General features: G+C 41.6%; 2 protein-coding genes across 2 annotated transcripts in view; both read left to right on the forward strand.

Moving 5' to 3' along the window:
- Positions 1–11,839, forward strand: part of LOC107569102 (gastrula zinc finger protein XlCGF57.1-like) — a 29,844-nt gene extending 18,005 nt beyond the window's left edge. The window contains exon 2 of the mRNA XM_016255098.1: positions 10,350–11,839. Within this exon, the coding sequence (XP_016110584.1) occupies positions 10,350–11,377 (1,028 nt within the window). The 3' untranslated portion in view covers positions 11,378–11,839. The remainder of the gene's footprint in view (positions 1–10,349) is intronic.
- The window catches only part of LOC107569100 (NACHT, LRR and PYD domains-containing protein 12-like), a 319,086-nt gene that overhangs the window by 92,109 nt on the left and 205,093 nt on the right, over positions 1–21,884 (forward strand). The window lies entirely within an intron of this gene.

Consider the following 21,884-nt stretch of genomic DNA (forward strand, 5'->3'; position numbering starts at 1 on the left):
CTGACTCCTCAGGAGGATACGGTCCTGTTCTGTAGCTGACTCCTCAGGAGGAGACGGCCCTATTCTGTAGCTGACTCCTCAGGAGGAGACGGTCCTGTTCCGTAGCTGACTCCTCAGGAGGAGACGGTCCTGTTCCGTAGCTGACTCCTCAGGAGGAGACGGTCCTGTTCCGTAGCTGACTCCTCAGGAGGAGACAGTCCTGTTCAGTAGCTGACTCCTCAGGAGGAGACGGTCCTGTTCCTTAGCTGACTCCTCAGGAGGAGACGGTCCTATTCAGTAGCTGACTCCTCAGGAGGAGACGATCCTGTTCCTTAGCTGACTCCTCAGGAGGAGACGGTCCTATTCAGTAGCTGACTCCTCAGGAGGAGACGATCCTGTTCCTTAGCTGACTCCTCAGGAGGAGACGATCCTGTTCCGTAGCTGACTCCTCAGGAGGAGACGATCCTGTTCCGTAGCTGACTCCTCAGGTGGAGACAGTCCTGTTCAGTAGCTGACTCCTCAGGAGGAGACGATCCTGTTCTGTAGCTCACTCCTCAGGAGGAGACGGTCCTGTTCCGTAGCTGACTCCTCAGGAGGAGACGATCCTGTTCTGTAGCTGACTCCTCAGGTGGAGACGGTCCTGGCACTTGCTGGACTCTCTGGGACGTCCTGGAGACTTCTTCACTGCAGTCAAACCTCTCTTCTTGAAGTTCTTGATGATCCGGTAAATTGTTCTTTCAGGTGCAGTATTCTTTGTAGCAATTTACTTGCATATGAGGCCATTTTGATGCAAATCGATGATGACTGCACGTGATTCTTTGGAGGAAACCATTGCTAACAAGACCACAATGATTGGAAGCGCTTCTTCCCTCCTTTTATTGCAATCAGTCTGCTCTTACAATCGAATTAGTATGATAGTGATTTACCTGACTAGTACTCATTCACACTTTCACATGTGCTGCTGATATGATTAGTCAGTTAATGTTAGCTGGTCATTTTGTGTCAGGATCAAAAAACTGTGAAATTTGTTGGGGGGGGGGGTTTTGTGTGTGTGAAAAGTTCCTTTTTTGGCCAATAAAGCTTTTAGCAATTATTTAAAATGCATCTGATCACTCAACACAATAATCTAGAAACAATGTGAATGAACACCACAACAGCTTAAGCAGCAAACTTTGCAAAACACAAAATTGATGTCACTGCCAAAACTTTTGGCCACGACTGTAAGTTATTTCAAATATCTATATCTACAACATAATGTGTGTCTGTCTGTGTGTGAGCATGCTTAGTCTGTATCAGGTAATAGAGTGTGTCTTAAGTAATACAGTTCAACCTTTTCATTACTCTGTGTGTGTGTGTGTGTGTGTGTGTGTGTGTGTGTCATCATATATTCTCCACCATGGATGTGTTCTGGTGTCAGCCATACATTTCACGCTGGCTGAGACCCCTGACAGCATAGAAGCCATGAAGGCCTTCAGGTGCTTGAACCCCGGTAATCGCTGCTTGCAGCTATATTTTTTTATGTATTTTTACATTTATGAACCTTGTCAATGCAAGACAGTTCATTTTATGCTTTTGCTTATGCTCTTATGTATAGCACATTGGTCAATTTTATGGTTTTGAAAGTGCTATATAAATAAAATTGAGTTGAGTCCTAAAGATTTTAATTAGCTGGTTCAAGTGGGTTTGATTAGGGTTAGAGCTGAACTTTACAGGAATGTACATAGTCAGGAACAAGACTGAGCTAAAATAAACGCTCAAGGGTGCATTTCCCAAAAGCATCACTAACAACTGTGGTCACATCTTCCGTCGTGTCACAACCTAACCAGTTTAGAGTTGGAGAGGTCAGTGACAAGAATAAAATTAAAGAATGAGGGACTATTATTTTTAACAGCTGTGTTCTCCCTCTCCTGTTGGGAGCTCACAGTATTCACAACAGTGGTTCTTTATTTTAAAAACAAATAATGAACAGAAGGAGATTCAGGTCAAAATAACAAAAGTGAATCTGACACATAGGGGTTAACTTAGGGCTGGGCAATATAGCTAAAAAAAATTGATCAACGATATAATATAGTATTGACATTTTTTATAACCTTTTTTAAAAACAGAGCAATATAATTTTTTTTTCATTTTACCACTGTATTTTTAAATTAACCCAATTTATTGAGACAAACTAATATTTTTTGTTTTAACACTCAAACACAAAATAAAAATTAAACAAATATCTCATTTCTAATGTTTTATATGCAGATTAAATAGGTTTTAAGGAAACTTTTGTCTTGTCTCCTGAGGCCACAGGAGGGCGCAATGAGCAAATTAATGCAGCATATTTAAATTGTCAACACAAGGAAGTAACTCTATAAAAAACGTGCGTTACGTCTAAATTAACTCAGAAAAATAAAATATTAATTTTGTAAATTGCATTAACAATTATGAACAAAACAGCATCATGTATTTATGCATTGCTTAATCCAAAGAGCCAAAGCGACATTTACGCAGATTGCATTTAAAAACATATGAGACGCAGTGAAAAGGAATAAACCTCCACAAATTTGCGACGCTTTCTAAAAGTTTAAACTGTTTTAACTTTGCATGGCTTTCTATACATCTCTTGTGTGAGACGCGAGTGCAGCAGTCGTATTTGTCCGTAAAAAGCACTGAATATGCGTTCTGTGTGAATGGCTTGGTTTCGGTTTTAACCTAATCAAGATCTTCTCCGCATCGAGCTTCTATATTTCTCTAATATTTTGAATGAATAACGCAACAGCGGCGCATCTCGTGGGCTAGACTAACAAAACATTAAAATGCAACAATGTCACTTACATCATCACCACATCTCGCACGCCACTGATGCACACCTAACATTGCAAATGTTTATTTTAAATTCGACTAATATTCAGTTTTTTTATTCACAATCTCCTCATCACAGGCAGGCACAGCACTCAATTCAGCATGTGTTCATGTTTGTGTGTGCTGTCTGCGTCACTCATAGCATGTGCCTATATCGTGCGCTATATCGAACATTTTTTTCTATCGTTATTGAAGGTGTACCGTCGATAAATATCGATACCGTTTTATTGCGCAGGCCTAGTTTAACTGTAACTTGTCTTTCAAAGGAAATCACAAATAAAATACAGGAGTCTTCCCTTACTCCCTAGCTAACTCATAAACAGAAGAAAACAGTTTCACAAATAAAAATGGCAACCCACATCCTACAGCTTCTGAAATAACAAATTATTACTTAACAGGGCAAAACTCTTGATTACAGAAAGGTTTAAGAAATGAATACAAATTTTAAGTCTTCTTTGATCTTATTTATTACATACAGTGCCTTTCGAAAGTATTCGAAAGATACTTTTTCACAATTTATGTTGCTGCCTTATGTTAAACTTTTTTCCACATCAATCTACACTCCATACATGACAAAGCAAAAACAGAATTGTCACAACTTCGTAAATTTATTAAACATTATAAAACTGAAATAAGTACAGTACATTGCATATGTATTCAAACCATTAACTCAGTACTTAGTTGGAGCACCTTTACAGCCTCAAGTATTTTTGAGTTTGATGTGACAAGCTTTGATCATCATTTGGCTATTATCTGCCATTCGTCTCCTCGTATCTTCACCTCTCAATCTCTGTCAGCTTGGAAGGGGGCAGATGTTACGCAGATTGCATTTAAAAACATATGAGACGCAGTGAAAAGGAATAAACCTCCACAAATTTGCGACGCTTTCTAAAAGTTTAAACTGTTTTAACTTTGCATGGCTTTCTATACATCTCTTGTGTGAGACGCGAGTGCAGCAGTCGTATTTGTCCGTAAATGCACTGAATATGCGCTCTGTGTGAATGGCTTGGTTTCGGTTTTAACCTAATCAAGATCTTCTCCGCATCGAGCTTCTATATTTCTCTAATATTTTGAATGAATAACGCAACAGCGGCGCATCTCGTGGGCTAGACTAACAAAACATTAAAATGCAACAATGTCACTTACATCATCACCACATCTCGCACGCCACTGATGCACACCTAACATTGCAAATGTTTATTTTAAATTCGACTAATATTCATTCTTTATTCACAATCTCCTCATCACAGGCAGGCACAGCACTCAATTCAGCATGTGTTCATGTTTGTGTGTGCTGTCTGCGTCACTCATAGCATGTGCCTATATCGTGCGCTATATCGAACATTTTTTTCTATCGTTATTGAAGGTGTACCGTCGATAAATATCGATACCGTTTTATCGCGCAGGCCTAGTTTAACTGTAACTTGTCTTTCAAAGGAAATCACAAATAAAATACAGGAGTCTTCCCTTACTCCCTAGCTAACTCATAAACAGAAGAAAACAGTTTCACAAATAAAAATGGCAACCCACATCCTACAGCTTCTGAAATAACAAATTATTACTTAACAGGGCAAAACTCTTGATTACAGAAAGGTTTAAGAAATGAATAAAAATTTTAAGTCTTCTTTGATCTTATTTATTACATACAGTGCCTTTCGAAAGTATTCGAAAGATACTTTTTCACAATTTATGTTGCTGCCTTATGTTAAACTTTTTTCCACATCAATCTACACTCCATACATGACAAAGCAAAAACAGAATTGTCACAACTTCGTAAATTTATTAAACATTATAAAACTGAAATAAGTACAGTACATTGCATATGTATTCAAACCATTAACTCAGTACTTAGTTGGAGCACCTTTACAGCCTCAAGTATTTTTGAGTTTGATGTGACAAGCTTTGATCATCATTTGGCTATTATCTGCCATTCGTCTCCTCGTATCTTCACCTCTCAATCTCTGTCAGCTTGGAAGGGGGCAGATGCACATTTCCAGGTTTCTCCAGAAATATTTGATTGGGTTCAATCCCAGGCTGTGGCTGGGCCACTCAAGGACATTCACAGAGTTGTCTATAAGCCACTCTTGCTGTGTGCTTAGGGTCATTTTCCTGTTGGAAGGTAAACCTTCTGCCCAGTCTGAGGTTCTGAATGCTCTGGACTGGGTTTTCATTAACGCTATCTTAATATTTTGGTGCATTGAGCTTTTCTTCTACTCTGGCGAGTCAAGTCAAGTAACCTTTATTTATATAGCGCTTTTAACAATACAAATTGTGTCAAAGCAGCTTTACTGTATCAAATTGAAAAATTTTCAGTTAAAGGCAGTTCATCATTGAATTCAGTGATGTCGTCATCCAGCTCAGTTCAGTTTAAATAGTATCTGTGCAATCAAGTCAACGATATCGCTGGAAATTAAGTGTCCCCAACTAAGCAAGCCAGAGGAACCAAAACTCCATCAGTGACAGAATGGAGAAAAAAAACATTGGGAGAAACCAGGCTCACAACCAACAGGTTGTTCCATGCTGCAGCAAAGTCAGATTGTGCAGAGGACTCATCTGGTTCCTGTGGTCTTGTCCCGGTGGCCGTCTAGGTGACGAGGTCTTCACTTTGGATCTGTCTCTGGGGCTCATCTAGTTGTCCTGGTCTCCGCTGGCATTCATGTGGCGCATATAATATGACAAAACCACCTGAATCCGCACTGCACAAATTTGAATCATTGACAAGTGGCACCCATCAAAACTGACCACCATGTGGCACTCAAAACAGCTCTGAACCCGATCCCTTTCAACTTTAATACTGAACACTTGAAACCCAACACAATTGAACCTCCTCTACAGCAGAGCTTCACAGACATGCACCTCCAAACAGCGAATCCCCTGCTCTGAACACCCTGACCGCAAACATCCAGCTCCCAAAAACACAGCCTCAAGTTCTCAAGATGAAGAGGAAACTCGGAACACCAAACCCAATATTCCAAAATTCAAAACGCAGAAACCCAGACCGCACAGAAAGCAGGCCAGAGGCAACCCACAGGGAAGAGCAGACGATCTCCGAAAAGTCAAACGAAGCACCCCGGCCAACCAGAAGTCCTCTGGTGCCCAAAGGCAGCCCAAGCGATTCCCAAACATCCATGGTTCACACCCATATGTTAGGTTAGTGTTCTCAGTCCTTCAGTCCCTGCCGCAGAAAAACAGCCCCACAGCATGAGGCTGCAACCACCACACTTTACTGCTGGGATGGTACTCTGCAGGTGATGAGCAGTGCCTGCTTTCCTCCAAACATGATGCTTGGAATTGAGGTTTATCAGACCAGAGAAACTTGTTGGGTTGTCATGCGTCTTCACTGAGGAGAAGATTGACCCTCCGTTCCATTCGGAAGGGCTCATCCCTATGCCCTCCGAAGTGAGAGCTTCGAAGGGTTGAAGGGTGTAGGGGACCAAACAACTGTTTCTTAAAGTGCCCTTCTGCGTCATCATCACGTGCCCACACAGAAGCGCCGTCATCATGCAAAGAATCTGTGCAAAGGATCATGGGAGCCTGAAGTGTCCATCAGTTATACCCTTTGAAATCCTCTCCATTCCGAAGGGCCCTTTAAAGTGGCCAGTTTTGAGCACTTCAATTTGGAACGACCCTTCAATATGGCGGCCATGATTGTTTTCACTCCGAAGTGCCCTTCGGAGGGCGATATATCCCGTTTGGAACACACCGTGAGTCTGGCCACACCGCCATTATGCGCAGATCGGTGGAGTGTTGCAGTGATGTTTGTCGGTTTCTCCCATCTGCATATATTATCATGGAGCTCAACTAGAGTGACCATCAGCTTCTTGGTCACCAGTCTAACCAAAGCCCTTCTCCATCAATTGACCATTTGCAAAGACCCGCCCTCCTTAGTTACTGTTGCCATTCCCAACAAACATTGCATGAGAACATGATTTGTAGTGTGAGAGCGGCAGTGAAAATACATCGCAGAGCAAAGAGGAATCTAACAACACCGACAGAGAAGACAAAGCAGGTTACTCCTGGTACGAAACAAGGTCTCGGGAGTCTCAGCTTTTAAATTGTGTCATTTTTAAAGAAATTCAAACAATGTGGCTCTTTAATGTGTCGTGACAGATCACTGTATTGCCTCAGTTCAAACACGTGAACCGATCGTCTTTTCATATCTACTTAAAGCACGAAATGAACATGAATAAACATCAGAAAGTATTTTATTTCAACCGCGGAACACACCATTTTAAGTTTAAGTCCACCGAAGTTAATCTACTCTCCTGCCCGAGAGTAGACGGCTGTGGCTACTGGGCATGCGCATTTACATATTTTCAGAGCCAACAATAGAACGTGAAACCTATGAAAATGGTTTAAAAAAGCACATGGCGCCATAGTTCCATCACTTTAAAGTGTTGCAGTGACCGTCTTTTTGCAGTAAAGGACTTGTCATAGTTTAATGAGTGGGAAGACGACATGAAGCGACGAGAGGTTAGCTGCATTGAAAACAGATGAGCGCACGTGCATATACAGCAATGTTTATATTTAGTTATATTGAAAAGTCAGTTGATCTTTTTTTATTCTACATATACAACCGGGCCTGGGCAATTCCCCCCCAATGTCGCCCATGGGTATGAATACTTTCGCAAGGCACTGTATTACATATTATTGCTTTTTTGTTGTTTTTGATTGCTTCTATTGTCCTCATTTGTAAGTCGCTTTAGATAAAAGCGTCTGCTATATGCCTAAATCTAAATGTAAATGTAATTAAGCACTGCCTGAGTGAGAGAGAGAGAACTGCATACAATATGTCTAAACATATAACATTAATAAACTTGCCCTCCAAATGAGGACAATGGAAGCAATCAAAATCAACAAAAGAGCAATGATATGCAAGTGCTATAACAAGTCTCAGTTAGCTTAATACAGTACACGTAGCAAGGTTTTTTTTTTATATAATAAAAAGAAAACAAATAGAATAGAAAAAGAATAGAGCAGGCTAGTGTTAGAGGCCTTTTTTTTGCTTTTGTTAATTGTATAATAAATAAAAAGAAAACAAATAGGTAGAATACACAAATATTAGAGACGCTATAGTGTTAGTTTTTTTTTTTAAAGAAAACAAGCAGTTAATAAATAAATAAATAAATAAATAGAGTACAAGTCTAAAAGGGGCAATATATTTTTTTTTAATAAAGAATAGAATTAGAATAAAGAGTGCTAGAGTTAGAAGGTCAAATAAAGATGGAAGAGATGTGTTAGCCGATTCTTGAAGATGGTTAAGGACTCAGCTGCTGGGATTGAGTTGGGCAGGTCATTCCACCAGGAGGGAACATTTAATTTAAAAGTCAGTGAAAGTGATTTTGTGCCTCTTTGGGATGAACAATAAAGTGATGTTCACTTGCAGAACGCAAGCTTCTAGAGGGCACATAACTCTGAAGTAATGAATTTAGGTAAAGGGGTGCAGAGCCAGTGGTGGTTTTGTAGGCAAACATTAATGCCTTGAATTTAATGCGAGCAGCTACTGGTAGCCAGTGCAAACAGATGAACAATGAATTGATTGAGGTGTGACGTGCGTTCTTTTCGGTTCATTAAAGATTCATCTTGCTGCCGCGTTCTGGATTAATTGTAGGTTTGATAGAACTGGCTGGAAGACCTGCCAAGAAAGCGTTACAATATTCCAGCCTGAACAGAACAAGCGCTTGAACAAGGAGTTGTGAAGCATGTTCCGAAAAAAAAGAGCCTGATCTACTTGATGTTGAATAAAACAAATCTGCAGGACCGGGCAGTTTTAGCAATGTTGTCTGAGAAAGTCAGCTGATCATCAATCATAACTCTAAGGTTTCTGGCTGTTTTTGAAGGAGTTATGGTTGATGAGCCTAACTGGATGGTGAAATTGTGATGAAACGATGGGTTTGCTGGAACCACAAGCAGTTCTGTCTTAGCCAGGTTGAGTTGAAGGTGATGGTCCGTCATCCAGCAAGAAATGTCTGTTAGACAAGCTGAGATGCGAGCAGCTATCGTCGGATCATCAGGATGGAATGAGAGATGGTGTTGAGTGTCATCGGCATAGCAGTGATTTGAAAAGCCATGTTTCTGAATGACAGAACCTAGTGAAGCCATGTAGACAGAGAAGAGAAGTGGTCCAAGTACTGAGCCCTGAGGCACCCCAGTAGTTCGATGTTGTGACTTGGACACCTCACCTCTCGAAGATATTATTAGCATATACAATAGTAAAATTCATTTATGTTTTGACTGAACAGTTGTTGCATGTGCATTGTGTAAACATTTTATTTAATTTAACTAGTTGCATTTTCCAGTACATTTTATTTGTTATAAAATAAACTTACATTTTACCAAATTTGCTCCCAAGTCATCGGTTGACCAGCGCTCACAGTATCAGCACACCATCAGAAACAGCTGGGTTCAGTCAGTGCTAGCTTCACGCATGCTCGTATCTCAAGCTCAATATTGAACATGTCCAAAGGAAACAGTTCTCCATTTAGTGTTCTGGTGATTCGAAAACTGCTGCAACCGGTTCTTGAATCGAGATCCGCTGTAGCAGTATGTGCAAGTCTGCTGAGCCGTGGACTGCTGCAACTTGAATATACAGTCGACAAAACTAAAAAGCTGAAGCATATCTCCAGTGTTTAATACGTTTCTACTGATGAATAATTTACTGATTAACTAAATATTTACTTTGCACCCATAAAACCTTGGCAAACGTTTACATCAGAATTTATATAAAAATATTTAGAAATTAAACAAGCTGTTCTTGAAAATGTATATTGTTGATGAAACAAATAAATGTTTAGTTTGACAGTTTTACGTTCCTTTCATTGTGTTTCCTATCTTTAAAAAGATATTGATGCAACAGTAATTGTGTTAAACAAGTTTCCAACATGTTTTACTTTGTTACACTTTCTGATGTTCAACAAAACACTTTAAAAAAATGCTTTTTGTCCCTATGAGTAAATAAAATAAAAAGTAAATAAAAATACAGGCATGCTCAGTATCATCAGCTCATCGGTCCTCAGTATCGAACGTGTCCGAAAGAAACAGTTCTCCCTTCAGTGTACTGGTGGTTTGAGTAAATAAATAAAATTGTGCTGACTCGAGATGTGAACTGTTTTGAATGATTCAGTCTGATTTGGTGTATCGGTTCGACAGGTTCAAAAAAATTATTTGATCACGAAACACACATCACTATTGTTGACTGCTGTGTATTTTTGATCTCCCACCCCCATCCGAAGCAAATGTAAAACCGGCTGATCCCGATTTGTGTTGGGACCTGTGGTATCCCAATCCAGTGCTCTACTGTGGGCTTTTATAAGGGCTTTGATAACTGTCAGCTTGAAAGTATTTGGGACATGTCCTAAAGAAAGCAAATAATTAACAATATTGACAAGATGTTCTGAGATTACATTTTTGTTGTTTAGTGGGTATAGAATCTAGTAGTTGAATTGAATGTTTTACTGTCTAAGCTTTCATGTGTTGGTGCCGTTAAACTGGTGTTAACTTGTTTTTGTTTCCTTTCACCTTAGACCTGATGCCGCTGAATGAGGAGAGTCAAGAACTGAATGTAATGGAAGAGAAAAATCAGTATGAGAAACATCATTATTTCATGACTGGGGAAAAATCTTGTACTTACTCGCCGACTCAAAAAACAGAAAGTAGAAACCTTAAAGTCCAGATGAGAGTTCACACTGGAGAGAAGCCTTACACTTGCAAACTGTGTGGAAAGAGTTTCTCACGAAAACTAAATCTTAACATTCACATGAGAATTCACACTGGAAAGAAGCCATTTAAATGCTCTCAGTGTGGAAAAAGTTTTAAAGAGAAAAGGCACCTTAATGCCCATGTGACAATTCACACTGGAGAGAAGCCTTACACCTGCAAACTGTGTGGGAAGAGCTACACAAGAAAAGAAAATCTTAAATTCCACATGAGTGTTCACACTGGAGAGAAGCCTTACACCTGCAAGCTGTGTGGGAAGAGCTACAAAAGAAAAGAAAATCTTACATTTCACACAGAAAATCACACTGGAGAGAAGCTATTTAAATGCTCTCAGTGTGGAAAAAGTTTTAAACAGAAAAAGTACCTCATTGGCCACATGACAATTCACACTGGAGAGAAGCCGTACACCTGCAAGCTGTGTGGGAAGAGCTACAAAAGAAAAGAAAATCTTACATTTCACACAGAAAATCACACTGGAGAGAAGCTATTTAAATGCTCTCAGTGTGGAAAAAGTTTTAAACAGAAAAAGTACCTCATTGGCCACATGACAATTCACACTGGAGAGAAGCCTTTCACCTGCCCTAATTGTGGAAAGAGTTTTACAGCTAAAGGAAACCTTAAGATTCACATGAGAATTCACACTGGAGAGAAACCTTACAAGTGTCTTCAGTGTGACATCAGTTTCACATATCACACAGACCTGAAACGACATTTGCAAACTCATTCTGGAAAGAAATTCCAAACCTCTTGCCACACTGAGGAAAATGGCAATTTCAACAATCATCTGCGCATTCACTCTGAAGAAAGACAGTACAGGTGTGATCATTCTAATTAAAACATCACATTAACACATTCATACGCCATTAATATTTCAATATATTAGTAAGCAATAAGATTTAAGTAGTCAGTATGATTTTGTCTATAGGGTGAATATATCTATGTGATCAATGGGGAAAAACAGGTCTTCTTGTGTGACAGCCCTAGGGGCCTCTCAGTAGCGTGAGACTTGGACATATGGAGGAATACCTGTCTGCCTGCAGGTAACAGTTTTAGAAAAATATATATGGAAAAACATGTGAAATCCTTGGAAATTGGTGATATGTTGCAGATACAGAATGGCGCAATGAGGGCGACTCTCAAGGCAGCCTCCTGGTTGGTTAAGAAATGAGGCCCAAGGGACTCTATTTTCTTATCTCAATAAATGTATTACAAGTACCTTTATAAGCTGCTGTGAGCTTTGTGTGTTATTTCTTTGCTCACAGACTTCTGCTGTGTGTAAATTGATCAATTTCTCTGCAGAGCATTAAAAGCAAGACAAAGACAAACTTTTGACTTGTGTTTCACTCTGTCTTCACAATTGTTTTATTTCTTAATTGACTAGAAAATCTACAACAGTACATAAATATTCCATCATTTAAGGTTTAAAAGTAGCTTTCCGTGGTTTTTAGTATGGAGGAACTTGAAGAAGCATTCAGTTGCATTGACAGTGGGACAAGTCTGTGGCAAACCTCGAGTGTTTTCAGCATACCATTCAGATAAAATAAAAGGTAAAATATACTTGTTATAGGAACAAAACTTCTTTTAGCTTTTGGTAAGTGCCTATTACCAACATAATCCAATCAGAATTTAATTTAAATAATAAACTGTGTGATCGGACCTAACTGTTTTATACAGTATCTCACAGAAGTGAGTACACCCCTCACATTTTTGTAAATATTTTATTATATCTTTTCATGTGACAACACTGAAGAAATGACACTTTGCTACAATGTAAAGTAGTGAGTGTACAGCTTGTATAACAGTGTAAATTTGCTCTCCCCTCAAAATAACTCAACCGACAGCCATTAATGTCTAAACCGCTGGCCACAAAAGTGAGTACACCCCTAAGTGAAAATGTCCAAATTGGGCCCAAAGTGTCAATATTTTGTGTGGCCACCATTATTTTCCAGCACAGCCTTAACCCTCTTGGGCATGGAGTTCACCAGAGCTTCACAGGTTGCCACTGGAGTCCTCTTCCAGATGTTAGAGACCTTGCGCTCCTCCACCTTCCGTTTGAGGATGCCCCACAGATGCTCAATAGGGTTTAGGTCTGGAGACATGCTTGGCCAATCCATCACCTTTACCCTCAGCTTCTTTAGCAAGGCAGTGGTCGTCTTGGCGGTGATTTTGGGGTCGTTATCATGTTGGAATACTGCCCTGCAGCCCAGTCTCCGAAGGGAGGGGATCATGCTCTGCTTCAGTATGTCACAGTACACACAAACACAACCTCTGGATATGACGCTGAGCACGTGCATTCAACTTCTTTGGTCGACCATGGTGAGGCTTGTTCTGAGTGGAACCTGTCCTGTTAAACTGCTGTATGGTCTTGGCCACCGTGCTCCAGCTCAGTTTCAGGTCTAAATATAACATTGTGACTACAGTAAAAAAGCTTTTACTGTTCTAAAAACACACCCTGCATCCCAATGTGCATACTATCCACCCTATCTGCCCTAAATAGTATTGAAAATGACTAATATCACATAGAATTTAGGATGGATAGTATGCACATTGGGATGCAGGCACAAATTTGTGGCCATTATTGTAATCGAAAAGGTTAGAAAAAACCCAAAACACACATGATTGTTGTCATGTGGTGAATCTGGCCGATTGTGAAACAGCTGTGTTGTCATCAGCGCTCCTGTAGCCGCTCTTGAGAAACTGCGGTGGCTGAGTCAGCCGGCTGCTCTCGAATCACTATCGTGGTACTTTGATGCCACACGTGACAGACACATGGCGTCGGCGCCATCTCAAGTCGGACAAAATTTCAAAAAAAAAATGCACTGCTTCAAGTCAGAATTTAATCGATCTGCGCAACACTACGTTAAATCGAATGCACCTAAAGGCTGCATGAGGGCTATATGTATATCAAACAATCAGGGTCACATGACACAATCCAACCACTGAGGAACAAGACACATGACTTGAACAACCAATCAGAACATGACACAATGATCAAAGGAACCAATAGCAGGAATACAAGAGGCAAAGGAACCACATGACTAGACAGGAGCCATGACTAAACACCAAAATAAAAGACATGAGAGCAATGAACAAGTAACACAAGCAAAACCCAAACCCCACATTACATATTACCCCCCCCCTCTAAGAGCGGCTCCAGATGCCCAAACAAAACCCAAACCTAACAAGTCCAGGAGGGTGGTAGAGTGAAGGCGGAACAGGGGGAGGTATGGAGGGCCAGGCCTGTGAAAGGGAACAGGACCTGGATCATGACATGGACCGTGGAACAATGGGCAAGACCATGGGTCATGGAACAGTGGTGGACCTGGACCCTGGAGCAAGGGCAGGTCTAGACAATGGAGCAGAGGTGGGCCTGGACCGAGAAGCACTGGAGGACCTGAGCCGTGGAGCAGTGGCAGACAGTGGAACAATAGAGGTCCTGGGCCATAGAGCAAAGGCAGACTGTGAATCAATGGAGGTCCAGGGACATGGATCAGAGGTAAACAGTGGAACAATGGTGGACCTGGGCCATGGAACAGAGGCAAAAAGTGAAACCGTGGAGCAGAAGTCCACCAGGTCAGGTCCAGAGGAGCATGGAGCCAGGGTGGAGCCGGCAGAGCAGGGAGCTATGGCGGAGCAGGCAGAGCAGGGAGCCATGGCAGAGCAGGAAGCCATGGCGGTGCTGGCAGAGCAGGAATCCATGGTGGAGCAGAGACATGGATAGACCACTTGGCAGAGAGTTCTTGAATGGCCTCCTTGGGCGGAACAGAACAGTCTGTGAGTTTGTGAACGTCCTCCATGGCCATGACAGGACAGACAGTGAGTTCATGAGTGGGCACCATCACCTCGGGAGGTTCTGCAGCAGAACCCACCACCTGTGGAGGTTCTGCAGTGGAAGCCGCCACCTCTGGAGGCACTGGAGCAGATTCATGGAAAGGAGAGGTCTCTGGGCAGACTCATGGACAGGAGAGGCCTCTGAGGCAGATTTTTGGACAGAAGAGGCCTGTGGAGTACAGTGTGCTGCCCACACACTCAAAATGGCAACCACCATCACGGGCAGCGCAGCAGACAGTGGGATACCCACCTCACTTGAGAACGTAGAGACCACTGGGATGCCAGCTGCTCTCACTGATTTCAGTGGTGTGTCCATCACACTGGCAATCAGTCTCATCAGTCCTGGCCCAAGCTTGGGTACTATAGCCCCCACCCCAAAAAAAATTATTTGGGGAAACTTGCATAGCATCCATGGCATGACGGGGTTCTGGCAAGGTGGCCATGGCATGACAAGGCTCTCGCATGGCAGCCATCTTGACTGTAGGCTCTGTCATGGCAGTCATGATGGGTCGAGACTCAGGAGTAGCAGCCGTGACATGACAAGGTCCTGACGTGACGGCCGTGGCATGGTGATGCTCAGGCGTGGCGGCCATCTTGGTTGGGGGCTCAGGCGTGGCGGCTATCTTGGCCGGGGACTCAGGCGTGGTGGCCATCTTGCGATGAGGCTCTTGAGTGTGAGGCATGACGTGAGCAGGCTCTAGCTTGGCAGGCATGACGTGAGCAGACTTTGGCTTGGCAGGCATGATGTGAGCAGGCTATGGAATGACAGCCATCTTGTGAACAGACTTTGGGATGGCAGCCATCTTGTGAAGAGGCTCTGGCATGGAGGCAAAAACTAGTCCTGACACGAGCAATGAACAAGAATGGCGGCCATCTTGGCCGGGGACTCAGGCGTGGTGGCCATCTTGCGATGAGGCTCTTGAGTGTGAGGCATGACGTGAGCAGGCTCTAGCTTGGCAGGCATGACGTGAGCAGACTTTGGCTTGGCAGGCATGATGTGAGCAGGCTATGGAATGACAGCCATCTTGTGAACAGACTTTGGGATGGCAGCCATCTTGTGAAGAGGCTCTGGCATGGAGGCAAAAACTAGTCCTGACACGAGCAATGAACAAGAAACACAAACAAACCCCAAACCCCATGTTCCAGTAAGTAATTCAGGTTTGAGTAAATGATTACATAACTTTTTTTTTATGTGAACTATCCCTTTAAAGTTTTTTCACCTTTTTAAAATGAAATAGTACTTTAAATAAGAAACTAAAACTGCCAGCAGGTGGTGGTAAATGTCTTTATGTGTTTTTTATTCGATTCGTTCAAACAGCTGATTAATTCAGGAATGCAGTAAACGGCTCACTTTCGGTGCATTCCAGACGGCATATATCGCCCTCCGAAGGGCACTTCGGAGTGAAAACAATCATGGCCGCCATATTGAAGGGTCATTCCAAACCGAAGTGCTCAAAACTGGCCACTTCAAAGGGCCCTTCGGAATGAAGGATTTCGAAGGGTACAACTGATGAACACTTCGGCCCCCCATGATCCTTTGCGCTGATTCTTTCCATTATGACGGCGCCTCTGTGTAGGCATGACATGATGATGCAGAAGGGCACTTCAAGGAACAGTTGTTTGGTCCCCTACACCCTTCGAAGCTCTCACTCCGGAGGGTAAACCCTTTGAAGGGATTAGGGCATAGGGATGAGCCCTTCCGAATGGAACGCAGGGTTTATGAATGGGTCTTTGAGTCATTGGTTCACACGATTCGTTCAAAACGTGGATTCATTCAGAAACTAAATGCTGAACTGAGTTCAACGCTGAACTCATACGTCATCAGCCCGGAGCTGCTTCCATGTACAACTGTTGGCACAAGCTACATTAAAGTGATTATTACGTTTTGGATATGGATATTTTTCTAACAAAAACGCATCGATTTGCTACAGGAGGCCTTTGTTCACCCCCCGGAGCCGTGTGAGACACTTTTTTTATGGATGGGCACTTTTTATTTAACTTCTTTTGGACTAATAGATGCAACACCTGCTGAGTGGCATTAAAGTAACCCTACCCCTAACTATAGCCCATAACAAAGACATCTCAAACAATGTCATCTTTGCATTAAAAATTACATAACTGAGTGAATGACACTTAATGACAGTTGTCATAAACATGCATAAAAAACCTTCATATTCATGACATGTGTCATGTCATGATTATGTAGGTGTCATGTCATGATTATAAAGGTGTCGTGTCAGTCTTATGCACACCCCTTCAAGTAAAGTGTAACCGAAGAAAGTCATATACACCTATGATGACTTAAGGGCGAGTCATTTATGGGCTAATTTTCATTTTTGGGTGAACTAACCCTTTAATTAATTAGTTATGAACTTACCCTTTAAGTTAACACGTTAAACTGACAGCCCTAATATATATTTATATATACAGTATGTAAAACTAAATGTAAAACCTCAATGACAATAGTAGAGAGAAACACAGCTTATATAGGCAGGACCTTAATGATCCAAATGGATGCAGGTGCAAACAATCATCTCACATGAAACAGCAATGTAGTCTGGGAAATAGACAATGAGTTTGTAACAGAATGTCTGTGAAGGGAGAAGTATCCACACCAGCTGGATACTATAACATTACCCCCCCCCCCCTTTACGGAGCAGATACCAGACGCTCCACCCGAATTCAGAAAAGTTCAGGAGGGAGGTGGATTTGGAGGCGGGATGGTGGGCCAGGTCCGTGAAGGGGAAGGGAAACAGAAAAAGATGGCCAAGCAGGAATCCAGGGCAGGGCTAACTGGGTAATACAAGCAGCAAATGTCCAGGGTCCAGCAGAAAGCCACCATAGCAGCACCGACAGGCTTGAAGACCCCCACTGCAGAGCAGAAGACCACCACAGCAGCGCAGACGGGCTCAAAGATCCACACGGCTGAGTAGATGACCACCACAGCTACGCAAACTGGCTCGAAGATCCCCAGTTCCAGATTGTAGAAGGAGCTCCTCGTTTAGCGATATACTCCTCCTCAATTTCACGTCCGCCTTGTAGCTCTGCACTGTCACACACAGAAATATGCCAACAATTAGACTTTATCGTTATTATCACGGGAAGACTAATTCTTATCGTGAGGAGAATTTTTACCGGTATATCGCAAATTATAAGATATCACCCATCCCTACTTGTAATGATGATTGACAGGACTGAATGATTAGGCTCCTCTCGAACCTACATTTGGCACTTCATTTCACGAGTTTGCCTGCCCATCCAGCCCTGATGGTTAATGGTAAACAAACTTGGCTTGCTGTCCTCAATGGAGGCTCGAACCCGAGGCTCGGCTTGATCTCAGAGTTGAAATCCCCCCATTGCAGTTCTAGCTAGAGGAAGAATAACAGAAATAGAGGAGGAGATGGGGAGGTGGAGGGATGCCGGAAGAACTGATGCTGAGAAGGTGCAATGAGAGCTGCTTATATGCTGGGGAAGTCGTGGCCTAATGGTTAAGTGTAAGTAATAAATAATGGTACTTTTATTTCAGTATATTTTTTCAGTACTCTTTCCACCACTGGCTGTAACTAGTTCTAAAGTGACATTTCTGAATTAGTAACGAAGGATTGGGCTCAGCTGTTTAACTGTCAACTTTAGATTTGAATCCGTGGCGGAAGGAAGTAGTTCTGCACAAAAGAAGGGGTTTAAAGACACTCCGTTGTTGTTTCTTATGTATTTACACACTCATGCCATCGAACTGTTGTATAAACGCAATATCACACTCGTAGACGTGAGATATGGCTGTATATTACCTACGGCCGAATCACAGCTGTGCCGATATACAGACATACGTAGTTCACGTCTACGAGTGTGATATTGCTCATATATTAATTATATTATATTATTAAATAATATAATATATACATATATTTATTTTACTCTCTGCACAACTCTGTATACATTGGATTGATTTGAATAACTTTAATGTACTTGAATTGTCACCAAACTCTAGGAATATATAAGTATCAGCAGATAATCAATATTCAATTAATCGGATGGGGGCAAAAAAACCCTGATCGGGACATCCCTATTTGCTTCACTAATATCATAGGTCGTGTATTAGGGTGGCCCTTATTAGGGGTAATTTTTTTATTGGAAATGTTAACCTCTCACCCCCTCATTTGTTTCTCCACTAGAAGGATGTAATGTATGCAAAATACCATCCAGATAATTTGTCATTTAGGGTGTGCTCAAAGACTGTATCAACTCTTTTTATCAACAGGTACTTCAAGATCTGATTGGTGATATTAGCGAAGGTTTTGTTCACTGATAAACTTTAGACTGTTTCTGATTTCAGATGACTCTCTAACTATTAGGCCACAACTGCCCCTTTGTTTCTCCACTGGAAGTAGGGGCAGTTGTGGCTGTACCTTCCAGCGATCGGCCGGCTGAACACTTCCTAACAACATTTGAATACTTTCGAACAAAGTCAGAATGAAAGTCCGAACGAGGTGCGAACACCTCCTAATTAAATCCGAACAGGTCCTAACAGATGAGACAAAGGAGCCAATCAGCAATCGAGTTGACATGCCAATCTCGCTGCTGATTGGCTGAATGAGATTCGTGACATTCCAGCTGTTTGCAACTCACTGGGCATCTGCTATCCGGAGATTCAAAGTAAGCGTTGTCAAATTACAAATACGTGACAAACATTAATTCATGATTTGGAATAAAGATTATTCAGATCGGTACACTTAAGAGGTCTACGCTTGCGTAGCAAGGCAAGCTAACGTAACAGTGACGTGTATCAGTTATTTCTAACTAACGCTACTTAACTCTTTGATGCATAACATGGGTCTAAAGTGACCTGACCGAGTTTTTATTTTCTATATCTTTGCAAGAATTTAATTTCATCATTCAGCATTCCAAGTATTCGTTCCCTATGTTATTTCAGTCATGGCTGAGTGATTCTTTGCTGAATGTATTTTAATCATTTATTATTCCAGGTATTCATTAAATATCTAGTTTTTGATTTCCACAAATCATTATGTTCATTTTGCTTCCCCTCAGAAAACTATTAACTTATTTTTAGTTAATAGTTATTATTATATTTGATGCATGATGTGTATTTGTATATTTGATGCAAATCTTTATATATATATATATATATATACCACCACGCTGAAGGGTCCAGGGTGCTGTTGGACTCCTCCAACACATTGAGTTCAGCCATTATGGGGGCCCTATTGGCTTCACGTTTCGGCCCTTCAAAAAATCCCAAACCGTCTCCACGGCTGGCGCCACCTCCGCAGCACCTGCCGTCTCCACTGCCAGCACCAGTGTCTCCATCCCCGCGGCCGTCTCCGACTCTGCTCAGCCCAGGCAGCACACATAGAGAAGGCAGAAAGCTGCCCAAGAGGATGAGGAGCGAGTGGCGAGGGGTGAACCACCACGGAAACGACTAGCAAAGGATATATATTTCACTATATCTGCAAGCAGTGTGGGCTGGCAACACTCAGCTGAAGGGCCGGTGGTATTGTCCATTCTCAGGCGTCTCTGTTGCACACTGGAGGGAGAGTGTACAGGGAGGTCTCTGATTTTTTTTAAATTAGATTGTATAGTAATTATGTATATAGTTAGGTTTTTATATAGTTGTATATAGTTCAGTTTTTAAGTGTGTTTGCTGTGCTGTGAACATTTAGTTTTTAGTTACTGTTTGCAGTGCTTAATGTGCAGTGTTTGCAAGAAAGGAAAGACACGACTCTTGTGGAGTAATAGTCACACATCCATCCTTTGGGTGGAAGATTCTAGGTGTCCTGGTAAGAGTGTGTGGTGTGTTTGTCAGATCAGATTTTATTATAAATTGTATAGTCTCTAGAAAATCAATCAAACCCTTTACTTAAATCCTTTGTGAGTGTTCATGAAGTATGATGGATATTTATTTTTCATTCCTTTTCTTTTCGTTCCCCCCTTTCCCCCTCTCTTTTCCCTTTCTTTCCCCCCTTGTAGCAATCCCTTTAGGAAAGGCTGAAGAACAAACGCAGTTCATTATGCAGATTGTCAGAGAGCACTGAAATCTGTTTCCAGGTCCCCGCTAGAGTACTGTGTTTGAAGGACTTGCCGGATCATCAGAAATATCTCAGTATTGTTCTTCACCAGTACAGTAATTTCACTTTTTAACATTCTGCTTCTACGTCTGCAAGAACTTTGCAGCTGGAGGACATGTCGGATCGTCATCACGATCGGATCGCAGTTGTTCACAGATCAGTTCTCATCAGCAGCGTTTGTAGTAATGTTATATGCCTTCAGTAGGACAGTAAGTGGACATGATGTGGAGAGTGAGGGGGGGACGGGATCGGGAAAGGTCTACGAGCCGGGACTCGAACTCGGGTCTGAAGCACAGCGGCGCTACATGACGTCTAACAACACTCTTCTGTGTTCTCGTTTTTTCCCTTATTCACACTTTACTGAAGGTCTTGTGTAATCAGTGCTTACGTGCTGTTATGGTCATTAAGAGCTACAGTGTTTCTAGTAAACTGGTGTCTGCGTCTTGTGTTTAGACTCTGAACACTATTCACTCTTAACAAGGGTAGATAGATGAGGAGTAACAGCTGAATATTTTGCCAATTAAAGAAATTCAACATGTAAGAATTTAATCAGATAACTATTTTCCTTTTAGCAAAATTGCTCATATAAACGTGCATCACTGAAATCAATACGAGCAAAGATAGACCATACATTCCTCACAGAAGATAGGTTTGTTTGTTTTCTCAATGTATCTGTAATTCCATAGAGGGCTATTATGGGAGTAAAATTACGTGTAAATCATTTCCCAATAAATAAAAACTTGTTTGTGAATCTGAGAGCTTAGATGATGTTTAGTCGCATTTCAGCACAACTTCCATGCCATTTTTTTTATTAAAGAATTAATTAAGAGAAATGTAAACCAGATTTCATTACCATTTATAACCATTTCAAACCACCATCAACATAGCCCTTTAATAAAATACACTTGAACAAAACAGAGTTTAAACTTTGTAATATGAAGATCAAGATAGCTGACTTTGTTCGTGATTGAGAATATGCTCTGGTGTTATAACTGCGATCACTTCACACTTGATTACATTTCTATATAAGCCAGAAGCTTCAAATCTTTCTGAATCTGTGGTTTATCCTTTGAATCAATCCTTTATGCTATTGTTTAAATGTGTTTTCTGTATGTGAATGTCTGTTTTGTGTGAACGGGACTTTTATTTTGGTGGGGCGGTGTGACGTCATAAGTCTGCGTCGCGCTCCTGCGTCTGTGTTTCTGCTGAAGAAAGGTTTGTGTTTTTAATCTTTTAACGTGTTTACATCAATGCAACTTTTTTTAATGTAGTGTTATAATCTGTCTAGTAACAGTAATGAACGTAGTTGTCTACAGTAAAGCACATCCACACGTGAGTAACAGAAAAGATCAGCTCCTGTATAGTGCAGCAGAGCATCACAAACACTTGCTCACTGGCCTGTAAGAGATTCATCCCATCATTGTTTGT

This window comes from Sinocyclocheilus grahami, unplaced genomic scaffold, assembly GCF_001515645.1.
Source record: "Sinocyclocheilus grahami isolate Dianchi unplaced genomic scaffold, SAMN03320097.WGS_v1.1 scaffold1312.1, whole genome shotgun sequence".
Taxonomy (NCBI): domain Eukaryota; kingdom Metazoa; phylum Chordata; class Actinopteri; order Cypriniformes; family Cyprinidae; genus Sinocyclocheilus; species Sinocyclocheilus grahami.